We start from the raw sequence: 20,969 nt of genomic DNA, 5'->3' as shown, positions 1-20,969 counted from the left end.
CTGAGCACTGCCTCTCCAAGCCAAGCTCCAGGAGCATCAGGGTGGATTGCAAAAGCCCCTCCCTGCCCTTAAGCCCTCCAGAGGGTAGGCACAGTCCTTGTTATTTCTCTGCACAGCCCCATGGAGCCCTGATGTTTGAATGGGTTTCCTATGTACAAAGGACCCGTTTGCTAATTGAAATCCAAGGTCTCTTTCAAACCCGTCCTAGCTTAGGTAGAGGAGGGTCTATCTCCCCGAGCATTAAACAGATTGTGGCGAGATAAGGAGACGGAGAATTGAATTGGGCTCATTATGCTGGAAATTCCTTTTTTTCTCTTCTTTCCAGCAATTGAAAATTAGGAGGATAAAAACCAACCGCCTGCCTGCTTCCATGAGTCTGAGTGCTCAGTTTAGCACTCGCATCCCCATCTTCAATAGACAAGCCAGGGGAGGTTAAAAGAAAATCAGTGCCTAAAAAGCCGCATTGGCTTTGGCAGGGAAAAGCTTGTCTGTGCCTCGGTTAGATCTGTCCCTGGAGTGGGTTTCCCACCCACCCTGCCTCACCTCCCATTCCTGTCCCTGACAGGGTGTATAGCAGAGCTGTACATGGCTGCATGGGGTGAGAGATTGTGGTTCTTCTTCCACAACTGGCTTGTTTGCTAGGCCAGCTGTGTTAATCCAACTGTTTGTCAGTGCTGCTAATTAGGCTTGATCTCATCTCCCCACTACCTCCTTTTTTTTAAAAAATATAATTCCCTGCACATGATGCACCTTCATTTCCTTTGTTAAAAAGCAATAAGCTAACATTCCCCCATCACTTACGCCCCGCAGCTGTGGAACATCTGTATGATTTACACCCCTAGCTCTCTACCAGCAGCTGGGTTCCTGCTTCCCACAGTGACGCCTGCTCTCAGGCAGAGGGCACGGCAGCTGATTTAATAGAGTGGCCAAAGCAGCCACAGCTACAGCAGATCCATTTTCAAAATGGGTTTCTAAGTGGCTTCAGGTAGGAATCCGAGCAGAAAGCTCAGGACAAAAATTAAATTGTGAGCCGTTGGGGCTGCAAAGCAAACCTTGAGGATCTGAGCCATGCAGGCTCATAAACCAGCAGGCACCTACAAAGAATCTGCCATTTAAAAAAAACCCAAAACTTTTTTTTAAGCACCTGAGCCATGAATTTTCAACCTGTAGACTCCCCAGGAGTAAGGGAAAACCCTCCTTCCCTAGACAAATTCCAACAGACTGTTTCATTTGGTCTGTTAGAATTCGCCCAGAGCCACCGCAAGACACATTAGGGGTCACTGCCCCTGCCAGAGCAATTTCCCATCAGCTCCGGCAGCAAAGTCAGGGGCCAAGCAGCTGGAGAGAAACTCCACCAGAGACCCCAGCTTGGCAAACTAAGGTCACCCGCCCTGAGTCCTTCTGCTTTGTTTCTAGGCCCGGGTAATTACACAGACTTCCAGGACAGTCTCTGGCTATCTCCCTTTCACACAGCTCGAATCCTGACCCACTAGAAAGCCCAGAGTTAGCTATTACAAGTCATACACCCAGAGGAGCGCTGTGCAGGGGTATTCATTGTCCTGCCTACCAACTAGAAGCAGCCCCCCCCCCCCCCTCTGCTTCTTTTAAAGGGCCTCTGGAGCCTAACGAGGCTCGGCTGCACCCAATTCAATCCCAGCTGGGTATGGTTCCCTGCCTTGATTCTGCAAACCTCTGCAGGCAATTCACTTACCGCCCACTGGCTGGCTTCTGCCTAGGGGCACTGCTGGAGGAAAGAGGTCTAGCAGCAGTGGGACTCCCTCCGCTGGCCCCCAAGAGACCTATGGCCCTTGTGGGACCACTGCCCCAGAGCACCATTTGTGCTGGGCAGATGGGAGTCGTCTCCGTCCCCTCAGGGCATCCCCTTCATTGGGGGTGGAAACCACCACATAGAGCGAGGGGAGCTGTGTGGTGACAGCCGGGGCCAGGAAATCTGGGCTTTAGTCACTGACTCTGCCGCACACTCTTGTGGCTGAGCTTGGGCAAATCACGGTGCCGCTCCGTGCCTCAGTTTCCCCATCTTCACCTCTTTAGACGGGGAGCTCTGTCTCTCGTCGTGTTGGCGAATCGTCTCGCACACTGCGGCCCTGATACTGACTGGGCGCCCTACGCTCTATTGTGATGCACTGAGTCAGCGGTTTTCAACCTTTTTTTTTTCTTTCTCGTGACATGGTTAAAGAAAATGGTTGCTGCCTGCCTGCCTAATGTGACTAGAGTGTGGGCTTCGGGGTGGGGTTGAAGATGAGAGATTTGGGGAGTAGGAGGGGGCTCTAGCTTTGGGGGGTCAAGACTGGGGCAGGAGGGGCTGACCTCGAATAGTCAGCGGTGCAGCGGGGGCTCTCCTGGCACCACAAACCATGCTGTGCCCCCAAAGCACCGAGCAGCAGGGTCCTAGCCAATGGGAGTGTGGAGCTAGTGCTCCGGGCAGGGGCAGTGCACAGAGCCCCATGTGTTCCCTCCATCCCACTTAGAAGCTAGACCTGATGCCGGCCGCTTCTGGGGTGCAGCACAGTCTGCGGTGGCAGGACAGGCAGGGAGCTGCCTTAGCCCCCCCCCCCCAGTGCTCACCTGCTCCCCCTGCAGCAACGAGACCCAAAGTCCAACATTCCACCCCCCAGCCCTGGAGTGCAACTTGTAGTTTGAAAACCACTGAACTAAGTTTCCAAGGGGGCAGAAGTCTCAAGTCCCTTATTTTCCACAGTAAGGTCTGCTACCTACCCTCACTTTTGTCCCCCAGCAGGGCAAATTCTGCCACTTTCTTCCTTCCAAACGGAGTACAGGCCTGTGAGCGTTTAGCAGCCAGCCCCCGGGTCGATCCTCCCTGGAGTAGCCACCCTCGGCCTTTCTACTCCGAAGGCCAGTGTAGGAACACAGCTACTAAACTTGCTTTGAGGGCTCCACTTCGTTCTCCCTGGTGAAAGCCCAGGTAACATTGTCCCTTTGAAGACACCTGTTTGGGCGGTGCTGGACGGGAGCAGGGGTAGCAAAAACCTCTGCCCAGGTGCAGACCTGTGAACCTGCTGGGATCACATGGCACCAAAATGTCAGAGGAGGGTACAGGAGCTGGAGAGAAGAGCGCTGTGAGCGTCCTTCAGCTCCTCCTCCTTCAGGTGGGCGCCCTAGGCCCCTCTGGCTGCATGAAATGGAGCATTTCTCCCTTCATGCTGAAAATTCCAGGGGTCCAGCTAAAACGAGAGCCACGTCCCACTCCTAGACTAAGCTGTCCCTGCACAAGGCAGCTCAGGAAGAGCCGGGGGCTGCAGCAGAAGAACATGCAGCGTGTGCTACTTGCAGCTCTTCGATGGCTCATCCCATGTTGCTCTTCCAGAGGGAGGGGGAGGAAATTGCCAGCACTGTTTATCCAAGCCCCTTTCACGCCCCAGATGTGGACACCCCAAATCGACTTTATTGCTGCGATCCGTTATTTCTTCTTCTAGGTCCTGCTGCCCGTTATTCCATTTAATAGGACAATGATTTGGCTCTGAGAAAGGGAACTCTTTTTTGTACTTATAGAACCAAATTCAGGAACTGGGGTAACAAGACAATTGGTGAGGCCCATTCCAGCTCTTCTCTACACTTGTCAGCTCTCTAACGTGCTCAAATCCTCGTTACATAAGAATGGTCGTACTAGATCAGACCAAAGGTCCATCCAGCCCAGTATCCTGTCTGCCCACAGTGCCAAGGCCAGATGCTCCAGAGGGAGGTAACACAATGGCTGTGTCTACACTGGCCACTTATTCCGGAAAATCAGACGCTTTTCCGGAATAACTTGCCAGCTGTCTACACTGGCCTCTTGAATTTCCGGAAAAGCACTGACGATCTCATGTAAAATCATCAGTGCTTTTCCAGAAAAACTATGCTGCTCCCGTTCGGGCAAAAGTCCTTTTCTGGAAAACTGTTCTGGAAAAGGTCCAGTGTAAACAGCACAGATTTCTTTTCCGCAAAAAAACCCCGATCGCGAAAACGATGAGCGGGGCTTTTTTGCAGAAAAGCGCGTCTACATTGGCACGGACGCTTTTCTGGAAAAAGTGCTTTTCCGGAAAAGCATCCTGCCAATGTCGACGCGCTTTTTCCAGAAATACTTATAATGGAAAACTGTTCCGTTTTAAGCATTTCCTGAAAATCATGCCAGTGTAGACGTAGCCCCCAGGTAATCCTCATGTGATCCCTCCCCTGTCACATATTTCCAGACAAACAGAGGCTAGCGATGCCATTCCTACCCATCGTGGCTAATAGCCATTGAGGGACCTTGTTTGGATCTTAAATAACAGAATCGGAGTGACTTTTTTCCTAGCCTGCAGATCAATGGTCCCACGCATGGAGTCCAAGACCCTGAGATATTTGCAAAAGGCCTTGCAAGTAGCAAGAATCTACTTAAGGATCAGCAAACTAGTTGTGTATAGAGAAAATTACCCTGAAGCACCAGCAAAAGCCTGAGTTAAGCTTTGCTCTAATGCTGAAAATCAGTCAACCAGGTTTTATTACATTTTTTCCCTACTCTTTTCCTCCCTCTGCTCTTCCTCATTCGGTTTGGAGGAGAACTTGCCCATAATCACTTAAGAACACTCACTTGCCAGATCTCTGTGCCTCTCCCAGGAAGTTCACTTGCATGGGGTTAGGGCTTATGTGCTCTGCCAGGTAGTACGTGGCAAGCAGGTGTGATCAGTGCATTGTAGCTTGTCTGCCACTCACTAAGTACCACAAACTTACAGCAGTGGTGAGCAACCTGGTGGCCAGGGACCCCGTGTGGCCATTGGGGTACTAAGTGTGGCCCAGGTGACATTTTATTTCCTGTTGCCCATGTGCAGGGTTGCCAGATTCCACTGATTTCCATCCTTGTTTTTTTCTCCACCCGTCTTACTAAAGTGACCTGCATATAAAACAAAGGCGTGTGCGGTGTGGTGTGGATTTTGCACAACATGAACTGTGAGCGCTGGGCACTCCCTCTGCACCCAATCGCAGCACTGCTGCAGTTCCATCAGCACCCCCCGCAAATACTAGGGACACAAGCACCGTGAGCAACACTGCCCTCTCCCAGGGAACCGCCTTGGTTAGGACAATTTTGCAGTCCACTGGGATAAAGGAGGGCCAGTCGTGCAGCCCGTTTTCTAGCTGAAGTTGCCCACCGCTGACCTACTGACCATGTGTGCATGCCCCTAAAATAAATATCAGAGGCTTTGTCTACACTGCAGGGTTTTTGCACAAGAAGCTTTTTGCGGAAAAGATCTTCTGCAAAAACCTTTTACGCAAAAGCCCGTCCACACCTCAAAAGCCCATCACAAAATTGATGTGCTTTTGCGCAAGAGAGCGTCCACGCTGCATGGACACGCTTGCGCAAGAAAGTGCCGATTGCCACTTACAGAATGGCCACCAGAGCACCCGGGCTTTTTTTTATTGACTCTTTTTGCACAAAAGCCCCGTTGCTCAAGAGCTCTTGTGCAAAACGGAGTCATGCCTCGTCGAAGGAGGTATACCTGCACCGCAAAAAGCCCTCTGTTCTGTCGATGGATTGTCGATTTTCTTGCGCAAAAACGCGCTTGAGGTGTGGACGCTTCGTGGGGTTTTGCGCAAAGCCCCTGTAGTGTAAACATAGCCAGACTGTTTCAACCACACTTCCCTTTTATCTGAGCCCCATCCATGGGTACAGCTTAGGGAGCTACAAGTGGAGGGGACTGATGGGTGTCAGAGGGGGGTTGGCTGTGAGATGGTACATAGAGACATATGCAAGCGCCTTGATGCAAAAAGGGGGGGCCGCACAGCCAAAGGGCGAGTTTCTAAGGGGACAACATCTTTCCACTGCACAGGACAAACAGCAGTGTGAGCCAAATAGCCTTGCCAAGGAGCATTTCTTAATGCAATGATGCAAATCTTAGCAGCGGTAGCTGTCATTTCTGTGCAGGGGTCACACAGGGAGTGCAAAGGGGCCCCTCCAATACACCATGGGCAGCAGAGGCAAGGGCCAGGCCAGCAGCCGGACCAGCCAGAGTCCATGGGCGCCTGCAGGGACTAGTAGGGGTGAGAGACAGGGGCCTGCAGCAGGGATCCGGCCCCCTCCGCATTCACCAGCAGCAGTGGGGAGGCAGAACAAGGCGGCCCCAGCTCCCTCTGCTCCCTCAGCTGCGTTGCTTGTGGGGGGCATAGGCAGGACCGTCCCCATACACATTGGTGGGAGCTGCCATGCTCCGCTTCCCCTGCTGCTGCTGAGTGCAGAGGGGGCCGGACCTTTGTTGCTGGCACTGGACCTGCTAGTCCCTGTATCAGTCAGTGGAGGGGGTTGAAGTGGGGAGCAAGAAAGAAGGGGGGTGGAGCAGGGGCAGGAAGAGGTGGGGCCAGGGGTCGAGGGGTAATCCCAGCCCTTCCCCAGGCTGGGAGAGGGGTGGTCCCGTGGCTGGTGGCTCCCGTGTCCTCCCCTCAGCAGTCACCCTGTTTCCACGACAGAGAATCCAGATATTCCCTTCAGACTGCTTGTGTACGTGGAGTAACCTTTTGACGCACACTTGGAGCGGAACACCAAAGAGTGGAATAAACCGCACCCAACACAATGGATGGTCAAAGGGAGCTGCAGTCTGTGTGTGGCTGGGGAGTGTCAATTTCAGTTTCTCATAAACAAACAAACAAACAAAACAATTCCCCACCTGGAATTCCAAATGATCTCGGACGTGCTCGGTTTTCTTAATTTTACAGCATATATTATTTGGAGCGCTCTTCCACTCCTCTGCTGAACTCTTCACACTTCATTGAGCAGAAGGGGCTGGCAGGAAATCATGCTGCACTCCAAGAAGACATTCACATCACGTTGGTTTAGGTGGAAACAGTAAACTTGATTTATTGCAAAAAAAAAATCTATTACATTTATTCCTTTATTACACAGGTTTAAAATATTTAAAAATACTTCTTATGGGCATTACACTTAAATTTTATGACATGTTTATTGGACTTTGAAGAAATGTACAATGTGTCATTTGACAGTATATTTTTTTTTAAAAAAGGGCCTTATGTACTAAAAACTTTTTTCCATAGGTTTTATTTTTCTTATCAACATTTGTTCAAGTCATATATATATTAAAGGGTAGGGGAAATAAAATTACACGGAAAGAAGGTCTGCAAATACAAGAAGTAATTTTATTGCAATATACCATAGCTAAGTGGTCGGGGGGGAATTGAAAGAGTTTAGAATTTCCGTACAGTTACAACACTTTGCAGTATTCAACAGAGGAATTTACGAAAAAGCAAAGGAACGAAATGAAATAAAAAAGCTTCCTTGGTAAGAATTCACAACAGAATCACATGACCTAGACTCAACCATGTGCATGCATGTATTGCTATATGGCTTTTCTATTGACGAGATGAATGTGCTACGATTTTGAGTCCCACTGGTTGAATAGGAATCTGAATGCTGAGCTATTATAGATATATAGGAGTGCACTGCCTTGCTGTTTTTTTTCTATGTTACTTCCTTGGATAGCACCTTTTATTCCTAACTGGAAACAAAAAACAAGGATATGTTTACACTGGCTTTTACGGAATGAAACGCACTGCAACCCATAGCAATGTTGCAAATTCTTGTTTATTCCCCTCGCCCCACCAATGAGTGAAGGTCTCAGCATGCTTGGCTCACCTCCCTTTGATCAAATGTTGCTTTCCTGTGTTTGGGAAGGAGGTGTGGGGAAAGGACATCATATAAAGGCTTCTCTTCACAGTAAATGTGATGTCATTTCCTGTACCATGACACACCTCCTTGGTTAAAACACACTACACTATCCCAGGCCAGATGATAACCTGCAACGTTTCTCTTATAGCAGAGACTCAACTGAGAAAACAGCTGGGGAAAACCAATACGGCGGCAGGTTGCAAGCTGAATTGCCTAATGCGATGGGAAAAGCCTTCCTCGCAGCCACGGGGGAAGGACAAAGGAAATTGCACAGTCTCCCCTCTCTCTCTTGCTCACTGAGCTGCTATGAGGGCAATTACAGCGGAGGCAGCAAACTAGAAAGACAATTGGGCAGTTTCATCTTCACTTCAGTACATCGAACAAATACATAAATTAGCACCACAAATTCAGTGACTGAGAACAATCTGGCATAATTACCACCATATAAAGTGTAGGAATAGTCAAAAAACAAACCAAGTAAGCACATGTAATACTTTCTACTTGGGTCATAGAAGCTACCATAATACAATTAAAGAAAGGAAGCCGCTCTTCTACATAATGAATATGAGGGTAGCATGCATTTATATCAAAGACCGTAGCAAAAGTTTGCAGTCTGTGTTGGAAGTGGCTAAAGCAAAGAATGCTGGGAGATTGGCCAATGGCAGGGGATCACCAGTGTTGTATTAAAGTTAGTAAAATAGATAGCACCATAAAGAGAACTGTAAAAATAAAAAGCACCTTTTTTTTTTTCTATTTTATTTTTAAGAGGGCGGGGAAAAAAGCGGATTTCCCTGCCATGTGCAATCTGCCATTTGGAATGGAATTAAAAAAGGATGGAAAAAAATAAGGTGAGTGTACAGAAAGCAAATCATTCAGGGCTCCTATTTTCCAAATCGGGGTTTTACAAATGATGCTGCTAGAAAGAGGCACTAAATAGACATTTAATTTTGCATCAAAATTTTTCCATCCACTTGTGTGACTTCTGAAATGATCTTGGAAATTCATTATTTGTGTGGAGGATGGGTGGGTGGTAGGGCTGGTGATTTCTAGTAATTTCGGCCCTGATCCTGCAAACACTTATGCATATGATGCTTAGTTCTGTTGATTACTGACATATTTAATGTGCTTTAAGTGTTGGCAAGTGGACAAAACAATGGAAGTTAGCTTAATAGCTTCCCTTTCTAGGTGTATTGTTTCTGTAGGATACGGGTGAGAGGGGTTATTCTTTTACTGCAAACAGGGTCACATGCATGTTTTGAAGCCAGCCACATTTAAAATAATATACAATACAAATATTTACTTACAAACATACAAAAATATAAGCACCTTTAATACATGGAAAGGAGATGCACAGAGTGACTTCACACTATCAAATTCACTGATCTGGGTTGTTAATTTTTGTGAAAATAATTAAATGAAGAAACTAAACATTCTACAAATGAGCATTTAAATCTAATTTATGGGTTTGATCCAAAGCCCACCGAAATCAACAAAAAAGACTTTCATGGACCTCAGTGGGGACTGGATCAGGCCAAGAATTTTCACATGATTTCAAGGTCAAGATGAATACATAGTTTCAAGTTTTTCATCTAAAAAAAACAAACATCAACCAGCACTTCTTGTAGTTTCATGGCAAGAAAGTCTTTGATCTGTTCTAATTTCTGTACATTCGAGTGGAGGAAGTTGAGTCCATCGGTGGCCGCGAGGAAGAGCATGCAGAAAAACGTACTGCGACCTTTGACCTGTGTGGAAGGTTGCTTTGCCGCACATGGTGTGTTTAGGTCATGTGATTCTAAGTCTGTCGTGGGAATGGTTCTCTCTCCCTTTGATTTGGATTCAGTAGGGGCGGGTGCAGTGGCACAGTTGAACTCAGGCAAAACAAGAAACAAACAAAAAAAATTAACCCATCACTGTCCAGTTTCAGAACGTGCATGTGACAACATTTTTTTTTTAAATGGCACAATGAGGTTACGAGGTTGCTCATTTGGAGACTAGTTTTCGGGTGGCTCTTAGCCCATGAAGCAAGCTGGTCCCACCTCGAATCCAAATTTCTGTGACGCTTCTCCGAAGTCATTGAACATGATGTCAACGATAGGTATTTGCTCCACTTTGGGTGTGCTGACCTCCAGGATAGTCTTTTGATAGCCTTTCTTTGTCTGAGAAGAGGGAAGGGGAACACAAATATGAACTCAGATGAGCGCATAATGCCATTCATTTTAAGTAAACCCTACTGTATGAACGAGACTCATGCTAAGCAATAGCCAGAGTCAGTGGCTGAGGAACATGGAGATGACTGTTCTGGTTGAACCTCTAAAATCCAGGACTCTGGTCCAGCAACATCCATGGTCCTGCTGGCCAGATTCAGGGGCTGAGCTGGTGGTGGGGAGTACAGCCCTGGCTGGACCAGAGGTAGCAGGGCCAGCAGCTTGGAGAGCGCCCCATACTGGTGCCCAGGAGCCCTGGCCAGGGCCATCAAAGTGGGGAGCATAACCTCAGCGTGCAGCTCTGGCAGGGCTGGGAGCACAGGGGCCAGCAGTGAGGAGCAGGGGGTGTCCCCTGGTCCAGCAAACTCCATGCCAGAGCAGGGAGGTCCCACCTGTACCAAATTCAGCCCAAATATAAGCAAGTGGAATTTCACTGAATAAACGCAACTGCACCTGCTTGCAGCAAGAATGCACTGGGCCCAGTGTCCAAACGCAATACATTAGCACAGTCACTCTGTGAGGTACAATGGTGCCTCCAATGGAAACAGGTATTTACTGACACGCTAGTCACATGCGCATTTGTACTAACCTATCAACAAGTCACACATTGTCATGACTGTGTCATATGATGATGTCACGGCTATAATGCCTATTATTGTCGACCATATTATACCTCTGACAGGTTGTGAAATACGAACAAACCAAGATATAAAATTTAAAAAGCCACAATCAACTCAAAAGGTAACTCTGAAATCTGGAATTTCCAATCGACATTTTTTTGAAACGTGTCCTTTTTTCCCAGACTTTGTGGTTCATGGGAAATATTTTTTAAAATAAATAGAATATACAATAATCTATGAAAATACAGAGGGCAAAATGTCACAAGAACCAGGAATTCCCATTTTTAACAGCTTTAGCTGGGATCTCTGCTGCCAGGCCAGAAGAAGCTGTGAAGGTTGCTTCGTCCAGCCCTGGAAAAACATAGAGGTTAGTATAGGAAGTGAGAAGAAATGGTTAGTGTAGGGCAGGGGTGGGCAAGAGGCTGTCAGCGGGCTGGATCCGGCCCGCCAAGACATTGGATCTGGCCTGTAGCCGCTTTGTCACCACCCTTAGGCAGAGAACAGCTCACACTTTAAAAAGCCAGCTGCTCTCTGCTCAGGACTGCTGGGGAGAGAGGAGGCTTCTCATGCTGTGCTGACCCCCCAGCAAAATATCTCAGTTCCCATTGGCCAATCTCTCAGTTTCCAGCCAATAGGAGCTGAGAATTTTTGCTGGGAGCAGAGGCAGTGTAGGAAGCCTTCTTCCTCCCCGTTCCCTATCTTCTCCTCATCCCCCTCATTCCCAGAGCACAGCCACGTTGAGCAGCGAGCAGCCTGCCGCAGACAGTCTGCTTCGGGTTTCTGCAGGTAAGCGCCTCCCAGCCAGAGCCTGCCTCTGGCACCCTACCCCCTCTCTCCCCTCTGAGTACCTGCCCCAGGCTACCACCCAAACCCTCTGTACCCCTTTTCCCCCTTCTCCCAGGTCACAACTCCCTCCCAGGCCCTGTACCCCCCCCCCCACATCCCTCTTACAGGCCAGAATCCTCCCCTGCACCCACACCCCCTCCCTGACCCTACACCCCATTCCCCTGCCTTAGGACACCACCAAAACCCTCTGCACCCCCTTCGCCCAGGCCAAAATCCTCTCCTGCACCTATACTGGACTGTGCATCCCAAGCCCCTGTCCCAGATCACAGCCCCCTCCTTCACCCAACCTCCCTCTCAGACCCCACACCTCCTCCTGCACCCCAGTCCCCTATCTCAAGTTCCCTTCTGCACCCAACCTCCATCTCAGATTGCACCCCCCCTCCACAGAAGTGCAGCCCTTGACCATGTGTCAAAATTTTGGAGTGGCCCCCCCATTAAAAATTATTGCCTCCCCCAGTGTAGGGGGATTCTGGGATACAGAGGACACAAGGTGAAGGAAGATGAAAAACAAAGTAGTGAACATTGATTTAGAGGCCAACATTTTAAAAAATAACTGATTCTGTGTGCCTCAGTTTTGGGGAGTTCCAACTAGGGCTCCCTGTAAGCTGGGCACTTGGGCGGCCACCCAGGAGAGATTCATATGCTGCCCAGCTGATTAGCAGAGCATGGAACACATGTTTCTACTGGTGGTGCACATCCGCACATGCCGTGGAGTGCGTAACAAATTTTATTCTGGACATACACAAAAAAAATTAAGATGGAACATATGGTTCCAACTAAAGAAACCCTAAAGGGACTCGCTTTTTAGAAAGTGCTGAGCTTCCTTGTTGGTCACTCCAAAATGGAGTCATTCAGTTTCAAAACTCTTGGCCAGGCTGTACAGATCCTTTGCAGTTGTGCAGTGGATTATTTTTACAGAGGATAAACCAGGCACCGTGTAACAGGAGGAGGAGTCAGGCTATTCATCAGCTACAAGACTCATTAACATAGTGACCCCTTACTCTGAAAATACACACAAACACACACACACTCTCTCAACTGTCCATGTCACACACAATTGCACGGAGGGTTCATTTCTGTTCAACAAAAAATGGGGAGAGGTTACGGGAATGAGAGCGCACTCGGGAGAAGTGTATGCAGCTGCTCAGTACATAGAAAGACTTTTACCCAGTTTTCAGCACTTCCAAGAGCAGGGACAGGAGACTAGTACAACTGAGGCAGCAGTATTGTTATGTTACCTCCCTGAGGATGCCCCTGGGTTGTTGAGCAAATGTGGGCAATTTCAAATGCAATTTATTAGTGTGACTATTATCCAAAGCGCCACAGCAAAAGACCACGTTTAAAGTCGGGTGGAATTCGCATGGCGATAGTGGCTACATCTAGACTGCAGGCTTCTTTCGGACGAAGCTTTTCCAGAAGAGATCTTCTGGGAAAACTTTTTTCGAAAGAGAGCATCCACACAGGCAAAAGCACAACGAAAAAGCGATCTGCTTTTTCGAAAGATAGTGTCCACATTGCTTGGACTTTAGCTCGCATGTTAGTTGTGATTACTGTGGACGGAGTGGCCACCAAAACACCGGTGCTTTTTCCCAGAAGCCTCTTCTTTCAAAAAACCCCACACTCTTCCACATCCACACACGCCTTTTTCCTAAAGAGCTTTTTCAGAAAAAGGCTTCGTCCTCGTAGAAAGAGGTTTACTGCTGTCAGAAAAACCTCTCCGTTCCTTCGACTTTCTGTCGAAAGAACACAATAGCAGTGTGGACGTAAGTGTCGTTTTTCCAGAAAAACTTTGCAGTGTAGACATATCTAGTGTCTTTTTATCATGCCTGTTGGCCAGATGGTTATTTCTGAAATATAATAATTATTACAGAAGCAGAAGTCCACCTCGGGCCTGCAAAGCTACACAAACAAGTGAATTTATGGAGGGCCTTTTTTTTGCTCTCCTGTAGCTTCTGATTTGTGTGTCTCAGAAAGACCGGCTATACCACAGCAAGCAAGCACGGGCTAGAAGATCAGTGCGAACATGGAATTCCTTTGGTGTTGGCTGTGGCAGTACAAATCAGGGCAGGAGTCTGCGTTAGATCAGGAAGGCCCTGGCAAAGCTATGGCAGTTAGATGGCCGTTCCTGTTCACTCGCGAGGCCCTGGTCCTCACAGTCTGGCCACAGCTGTGTTTCAGAACTTGGGAGATTAGTCGCAGTGGCCTGTGTCTGCAAGGCGCTGAGCGCCCTCCACTCCATGGATGCTGACATGGGTTGAGGGCGCCCAGTATGGTGCAGGGTGAAATTCACCCCTGAGCAGAAGATGAGCAGAAGCCCATGTGCCATGTAAAGCCTCACAGGCGCACAGACTTTGTCCTGGTTTCTTGCCTCTAGTGACCCAAGGACAGGCCGGCTCTGGCATGAGCAGCTGAATGGCTCAGATGGATGGATTTGAAAAGGGGTGGTGGATGGCAGAGGAAAAGTGGCATTTGAAGACAGCAAATTCACCAAAGGCAGACCAACAGGCTATGGCTACATTCCCCGGCGCAGGGCTATGGCACTACCTGCGCAACTCCCTGCCTCAGTGAAAGGAGCAGACTGGGGGAAGACAGGGGGGAACGCTCGGAAGGCACCCTGCTGCTGGAGGCTTTCCCGGCAGCGAGGGGAAGCTCCAGCAGGATGGAGGCAATAGGTCCCTCCCTTACTGAAAAGAGCAGCATGGACACAGGAGGGATTGCTTGTGAGAGCAGGGAGCCGTGTAGAGTCCACGCTCTGTGGGTTCAAGTGTGCAGGGCACACTGCTCTCCTCACCTTAGCTCTGCCCCACTGACTACATTGCTGTTTATACCTGTGCTGGCTGGGCGTGCGGCGTCTGTACCCTGCATGCCTCTGTAAGTGTAGACGCACCTTTAGAGTGTAAGCTCTGTGGGGCAGGGGCCTTGTCCACCCAATCTGCCAGGAGCCCAGCGCACGGTAGAAGTAATAAATCACATGGTACAATAATCTTTGCTGTTTGGAAACTGAAAAAATGGGGCCCAGTGTCTGGCTGGAGTAAATAGGTATAGTCCCACTGAAGTCAGAGGAGCCTGGTGATTTACACTGGCTCAGGATCTTGCCCGTTCCGTTTTGGGTAGTTTCTCGTTTTCACGCTATTTTCAAGCACACTAGCATGGCACATTTTCATCCTAGAACTGGCTTTTAAAAGCCCATTTCTGGAGGGGTGGAGTGGTTCAACAACTAAGCCATAGGCCCAGGCCTCAGGAGAGCCAGGTTCTATTATTAGCTCTGCAACTGTCTTGCTTTGTGACCTTGGTCAAGTCACGTTACCTCTCTGTACCTATTTCCCTTCCCACAATGTATCTAGTTCAGTTCTTTGGGGCTGAAACTGTTTCTTATTGTCTGTATCATGGCTAGCACAATAAGTCCCCATTCTGTAACGGCACTGATAGCCACCAGTTACAACCTCTTGTTGCTCCTGCTATTTATTCCTTTTTTTTTTCTGTTTGTGACATCCAAACCAATTGCTCTAATAGCAGGTTGTATTACTGTGTCTGGAAACAACCAACACCACAGGCACATCAACTCTTAGGAGGGATTGTTTTCCTGCAAATCTGCTTGGCTAGAGAGAAAACAGGGGAGGAGAAATGCAGAGCATGTGGGACCCTCAAGCAAAATCATTTCTAACTGTAATGTTTTTCATCAGGCACATCGGCTTTTAAACGTGTGATGCGTGATCGTCCAGCTCTCTTGAGACTTAATACAGAAAGGTGAGATGGGGGTGATTTTTCTAAGGCACATTGTATTGTCAAGAATGCTTGAGAATAAACTTCCCCATGTGGCCTCGGCATGTTTTCAGCGGTGGGATGAACACTCTCCATCTCTCTGCAGCAGCATTAAGGAAATTAGTGACTCGAACTGAATTTTCCCTCCTTGCTTCTACAGCAAAAATATTCCAGCTTCTAAATGGAATCCACCTTTAAACGTTTAAATTCTAGGAAGGGCTTTCTCCATTAGACATCTCTATATTTTCCTTTTCTCTTTTAGTCCTGTGGGGTTTGATCCTCCCCGTTGAGGAAGAAGGAGAGATTTTACATATTCCCCAACGTTAGCAAACTGGGGGTATGTCTACACTTCATTCCTCTCTCTTGAGAGGAATGTAGATACACACACCCAAAACTGCAAATGAAGCGGGGATTTAAATATCCCGTGCTTCATTTGCATAATCGCGTTATGGCGCTATTGCGAAATAGCGCTATTTCGAGAGGAAAAACGGGGTTATTTCAAGATAAAACCCTTCCCTTGAAATAACCTTTACTCCTCAAAAAATGAGGAATAAGGGTTATCAACATAACCCCGTTTTTTCTCTCTCGAAATAGCGCTATTTCGAAATAGCACCATAACACAATTATGCAAATGAAGCATGGGATATTTAGATCCCCGCTTCATTTGCAATTTCGGGTGTCTGCATTTGCATTCCTCTCTCTCGAGAGAGAGGAATGAAGTGTAGACATACCCTGGGTCTCAGCATGAATTGGACTGGCAAGCATTACACTGCATTTTCAGTAAAGTCGCTGCAATTTTCAGAAGGGCTCAGTGCCCAGTTAGGTTACAAAATAAGTGGCACAAAGAGAGATACAGCGTGGTTAGCACATTGGACATTTGGCTCTTTATTTAGCTAAATTTAAAATTTAGGGCAATTTAAAAAGCTGGCCCTGAATTCTTGGAAGTCAGGCCCTTGGAACCTAAGTGGAGCCTGCAAAATATGTTCCAGGACATATCTCACAATGTTATGCAAACACGTGCATATAAAAAACTGCCGCATAGCTACATCTGAATCACAACTTAATTGCTGCATAGCTACATAGAATCACAACTTAATTTACTCATCTATGCAAATGTAGGCGAAGTGCAGGCTATTTTTGTGGGCAAAATTTAGGTGCCTACATTTACCTTTTTGTCTCTAGTGGACGTTTTGCCTCCACAGTTTGTCTCTATACAGTACTTAAATGGTCTCTATTAAAATAGCTTTGGAACACCGTATGATTTTTTTTTAACCCAATGCATAGTGCAGAGATATTATCTTACATGTATGGATGGAATATGGAGCTTGGTCCTGCTGTGAAGGCAGGGGACTGGACTTGATGACCTCTCGAGGTCCCTTCCACTTCTAATAGTCTCTGATTCTATGACACTCAGGCTATGTCTACACTACAAGGTTTTTGCGGAAAAACCTGCAGAGCATCCACACTTCAAGTGCGTTTTTTCACAAGGAAATGTACAGTAAATCAAAAGAAGAGAGGGGTTTTTGCGGTGTAGGTATTCCTCTTTCTACGAGGAATTGCTCCTTTTTGAGCAAGAGTTCTTGTGCAAAACGGCGTGTGTGGACGGGCAACAGGGAATTTTTGCGCAAAAAGAGTCAATGGAAAAAAGCACAGGTGCTCTGGTGACTATTCTGTGAATAGCAATCAGAGCTTTCTTTGGAGAGACAGCCCATGCAGTCTGGATGCTCTCTTGCGCAAGAAATTTTTGAGGAAGATCTCTTCCGCAAAAAGTTTCTTCCACAAGAAGCCTGCAGTATAGACGTAGCCTCAGAGAAACTTGCGCCTGGCCACCCAGGGAGCCCATGATAGAGCGAGGAAATTAATCTAGGTTTCATACGTCCAACGTGATTGCCCCAACCATTAGACCCATCCTTCCTCCAGGATTACGGCTTGCTTAAGATTGCCTTGGAGCCAGGGGAAAGGCTGCAAGCGGTGAGCAAATGGAACGCTCCCTTCCTAAGGCCTTTGTCCATTTCAAGAATGAAGCCATGCCAACAGAGGTGCCCAGTAACACGATCCTTTTAGGTCAATAGGCCGATCCAACATCACCCCTTTTGCATGTTTCAGATGTAATCGCAATATCACTCCCCACTCTGGGCAGCTGGGTCTGGTAGCACGAAGTGGGAAAACCAAACGCCAGCCCTTCACACTCTGCCTTTCAGGGCAGATTTACAGAGCTCCCTCCGTGGTGGAATCCTACCGTTGTGCAATTCTAGACTATAATGATGTGTGTCCAAACTACTTAGGGACGACATGAGAAACTCCTGGGTAGCAGGCAGGCAAATCCCTTTTGCAGACGAGTGAACTGGGCCACTGAGAGGTCAAGGTGGAAATGTTCAGAAGTGGCTGGTAATTTTAAGCGCCTTACTTTTAGGCAGGCCTGCTGACAGGACAGGGCAAAGGGGGAGTTGTCTTAGGGACCAGGGATTCAAAAGAGACCAGGAAACCCAGCTGCTAGAGCAGGAGCTGGAGCCTTTGGCCCTTTAAATCACCACTGGAACGACTCGCTGCATGTTCTGGGCGGCTCTCAGCACTGAGTTTTAGCCGGGCGGTCATGCAGCAGTGAGGGCTGGCTGCCCCAGCCCCGCCCCTTCTGCCCAAGGCTCCGCCCATACCAGGAGCACCGAGTCAGCACCCTCCCATCCCAGCTTGCCCAGGGGCTCAGCAAGTCTGTCAGCCCGTCTACTTTTTAGGTGCCTAACAAGAAACACTGAGGTCTCGGCAAAAGTAGTGAGAATTCCTGATCTTAGCTGGCCTCAGTGGAAAGTGACTTCTCTGCACCTTTAAAACATCAGCCCCAAGTCGTTTGAGTTGGGAACCTAAAAACGGACGCACCCCAAATCAGGGGATGCTCCAAAAACTTCGAAGTGCCTTCCCCCAAAAGCATACACCTCGTGGCAGAGCTAGGGAAGAGAAAGCCTGAGTCTTGGATAGCAGCCCCCGGGTCTAGCTACGAAGCCAGACAAACTGGGGTTTGTGCATAAGCTCCTTTAATGCCTAACTCTGTCAGCCGGGATACTTACTGCACAGCCGTCTAGGACAGCCCTTATGTAGGGGTTGTTGTCGTACGACATCTCCTCGTCGTTGGAGCCCAGGAAGCGGATGGCTTTATCGTAGCTGCCTGTGGTGGCATCATGCCATGCTACAGACTGGTAGCAATTGTAGGTGATGTTCTGGTTGGCGGAGGCACTCAGGAGCCTCAGGAACGTCATCTGCACCACTCCGATGGGATTGCCGTCCGAATCCACGTAGGAGAGCTGAGAGGAATGGAAAACAAAAGGAGGGGAAATACTAGGCAGTGATGGGAACCGGGTCTCCGGGCAACTCAGCCGACGCAGAATGACAGGCTCCATGGGAGAGTGAATCCCTTAATGGAAAAGACACCTACAGTTAACCTGCCACCCTCCGCGCCATCTTTACCCACTCTCATCATTGACCTGTCCACGGACATTGGCACTCCCGTATGTCACCCATCACAGGCCTACATGTGACAGCCAAGACAGTCTCCTGGCCAGGGTACGGGGGTTAAGACTTCATCTTACACACACACCAAGCCATCTGCACGAGACCTTGCCTGACCAATGAAAAGGTCCAATTATAGTCTCCTGCTATGTTCTGACTTTCTATTAAGGACTGTCTCCGTGGTTTTGTTGCCACCGCTTGGATACTAGCAATCCCTGGTGCTCTGAAGGGAATTTTCTTCCTCCCGCTGATTTTGGGCTGTCTGTGAATAATAATAAATAATAATAATAATAATAAACTAAGGCAAAGATAGGGCCTATGGCGAAGGGGAAATAAGTCTCAAGGACTTCTGTCCTGTTGGAAAAATACAGTGACAATGGGCGGGGCCCAGTGCTAAGCAAACTGGTCCCACAGAAGTCACAGGGAAAGCTATTTTTGACGTCTTTGAGAGCAGAGGTAGACCAACAAGAAGGCTCCCATCTTCTAAAGGAGTTTGCTAAAGGTGACACTGTAAACATGAATGGAGCATCTTTAGTTTTGCGTGTCGTATGTCTCGGATTGTCGAGACATCTTTCCACGTACTGGAGTATTTTGCCATTCATTTCCACCAGGAGCTGGTGTTTCCCCCATCCAGTACCTGTGACACCTGTCTCAAAAGGAGCCACATGTAGCTAGGAATGCATTCTCTTCCTCTCTATGCACGGGTTTATGGTATGTTTGCAGAGGTTTTGTGGGGGGATCTTTCTAAAGCAATGGTTCTCAAACTTTTTGGCCCATGGACCACCTTCCGCACTTTTACGTGACTCACAGGGGATGGGACCACCTGGCTCAATGCCATGGACCACCAGTTGTATAATGGAAATGTACAGGGCTTGACAAACAATGAAATCTACTCGCCAATGGCGAGTAGATTACACCCCTGAAGAGCCGGCGCAGAGCGCAGAACCGCGTGGCTGGCGAGCAAGGCTCGCTGCCACTCAGCGAGCCCTGGAAATATACCATTAATTACATAATTACACCTGAGCCGTTTTGGTAGTGCTGCAGCTAGGGAAATGGGTTTAATTTAAATAATTAAACTGATGAAGAGCTTTAACTTTCTCATGTTAGTTTATCAAACTTCATTTTAAATAAAATAAAATAAAATATTTCAATGTTTTCTTTATTTATGGCAGGGGTGGGGAACTTTTTTTGTGTCAGGGGCCACTGACCTACAGAAAAATCAGCTGGGGACCTCACAAGTGAGAAGGAAAAAAACTCCTCCAAAAAACCCCCAACTCTCACTGATGTGGCCCCCCAACTGAGACACCTCATTTCACTGGCATTCCAGCCCCATGGGGATAGGGGAAAGGACAGGGAGAACTGAGGTTCAGGGCTTCCTGTAGGCCAGCTTTACTTTTCTGGGGTTCCAGAGCCTCTGGGGTAAGGACAAAAATGAGGGGTTCAGTGTGCGAGGCAGGGCTGCCAGTGAGTTGGATAAGGATGGGGTGCAGGACCTGGGAGGGAGGTGGGGTGCAGAAAAGGGGTGAGGGTGCAAGGTTTGGGTGGGAGGTAGGGTGCAGAAGCAGGCTGGGAGTAGGGTGTCTGGCCAGAAGAGAGGATGTCTGGCCAGGAGAGAGGGTACAGAAGCAGACTGGGGCAGGGAGTCTGGCCAGAAGGGAGGGTACAGGAGCAGACTGGGGGTAGGGGGTCTGGTCAGGGGCAGGGAGTGCCTGGGGCTAAAGCTGGGGGACAGAGTGGCTGAGGGAGTTCAGGGAGATGGGGGGCAGGGTGCCCCTGGGATAAGGGCTGGAGTCCAAGAGGCAGGGGGAGGGCTAGGAAAGCTGGGTGCAACACAGCAAAGCAGGGGTGGGCAGGCAGGTGACCCCAAGGTGTCCAGCCCTGCAGTGGATGGGGTCCCACAGGGGTCTAGTACATGAGGCTCTCAGCCCCTCTCCCCGGACTGAGTCCCCACAGGTGCAAAGCCCTGAAGGGCCCCAAGCCCCCCCCCCCCCCCCCCCCGCCTGCCCTGCGTGTGCAGGGTCCTCAGCCCCAGTGTCGCCTCCTCTCACTGCTGCTGAGCGCGGTGCAGCCCAACCTGCTGCCAGGGAAGGGGGAGGGCACCATGAGAGCTCGCTCCGCCCCTCCAAACCCCGCGCAGCCCAACCTGTTGCCTGCCCCGTGGGACCAGCCGAGGGAGGCGCTGTTCTTACCGTGGCACCAGCGCTCTTCCACGTGGCTCGTGTGGGGAGGGGAGGGATGAGTTTGCTTTCTTCACCTCCCCACCTGCTGGCCGGGGCTGGTGCTGCAGCCTCGTGGCTTCACGCCAACCGTGAGGCTGCAGTGGCAGCACGGGCTGTCCACGTGCATGGAGGAGAAGCGGGGGTGAGC

General features: G+C 48.9%; 1 protein-coding gene across 2 annotated transcripts in view; it reads right to left on the bottom strand.

The window, feature by feature from the left end:
- Positions 1 to 6,818: 6,818 nt before the first annotated feature.
- COL5A1 (collagen type V alpha 1 chain) overlaps positions 6,819 to 20,969 on the bottom strand; it is a 319,312-nt gene continuing 305,161 nt past the window's right edge. For both annotated transcript variants that reach the window (XM_075905279.1, XM_075905278.1), the window contains exons 65-66: positions 18,164 to 18,397; positions 6,819 to 9,825 (exon numbers count right to left, since the gene is read on the bottom strand). In XM_075905279.1, the coding sequence (XP_075761394.1) occupies positions 9,679 to 9,825; positions 18,164 to 18,397 (381 nt within the window). In that variant the 3' untranslated portion in view covers positions 6,819 to 9,678. The remainder of the gene's footprint in view (positions 9,826 to 18,163; positions 18,398 to 20,969) is intronic.

Source organism: Pelodiscus sinensis, chromosome 22 (genome assembly GCF_049634645.1).
Source record: "Pelodiscus sinensis isolate JC-2024 chromosome 22, ASM4963464v1, whole genome shotgun sequence".
Taxonomy (NCBI): domain Eukaryota; kingdom Metazoa; phylum Chordata; order Testudines; family Trionychidae; genus Pelodiscus; species Pelodiscus sinensis.
This window is presented reverse-complemented; position numbering and strand designations above follow the sequence as displayed.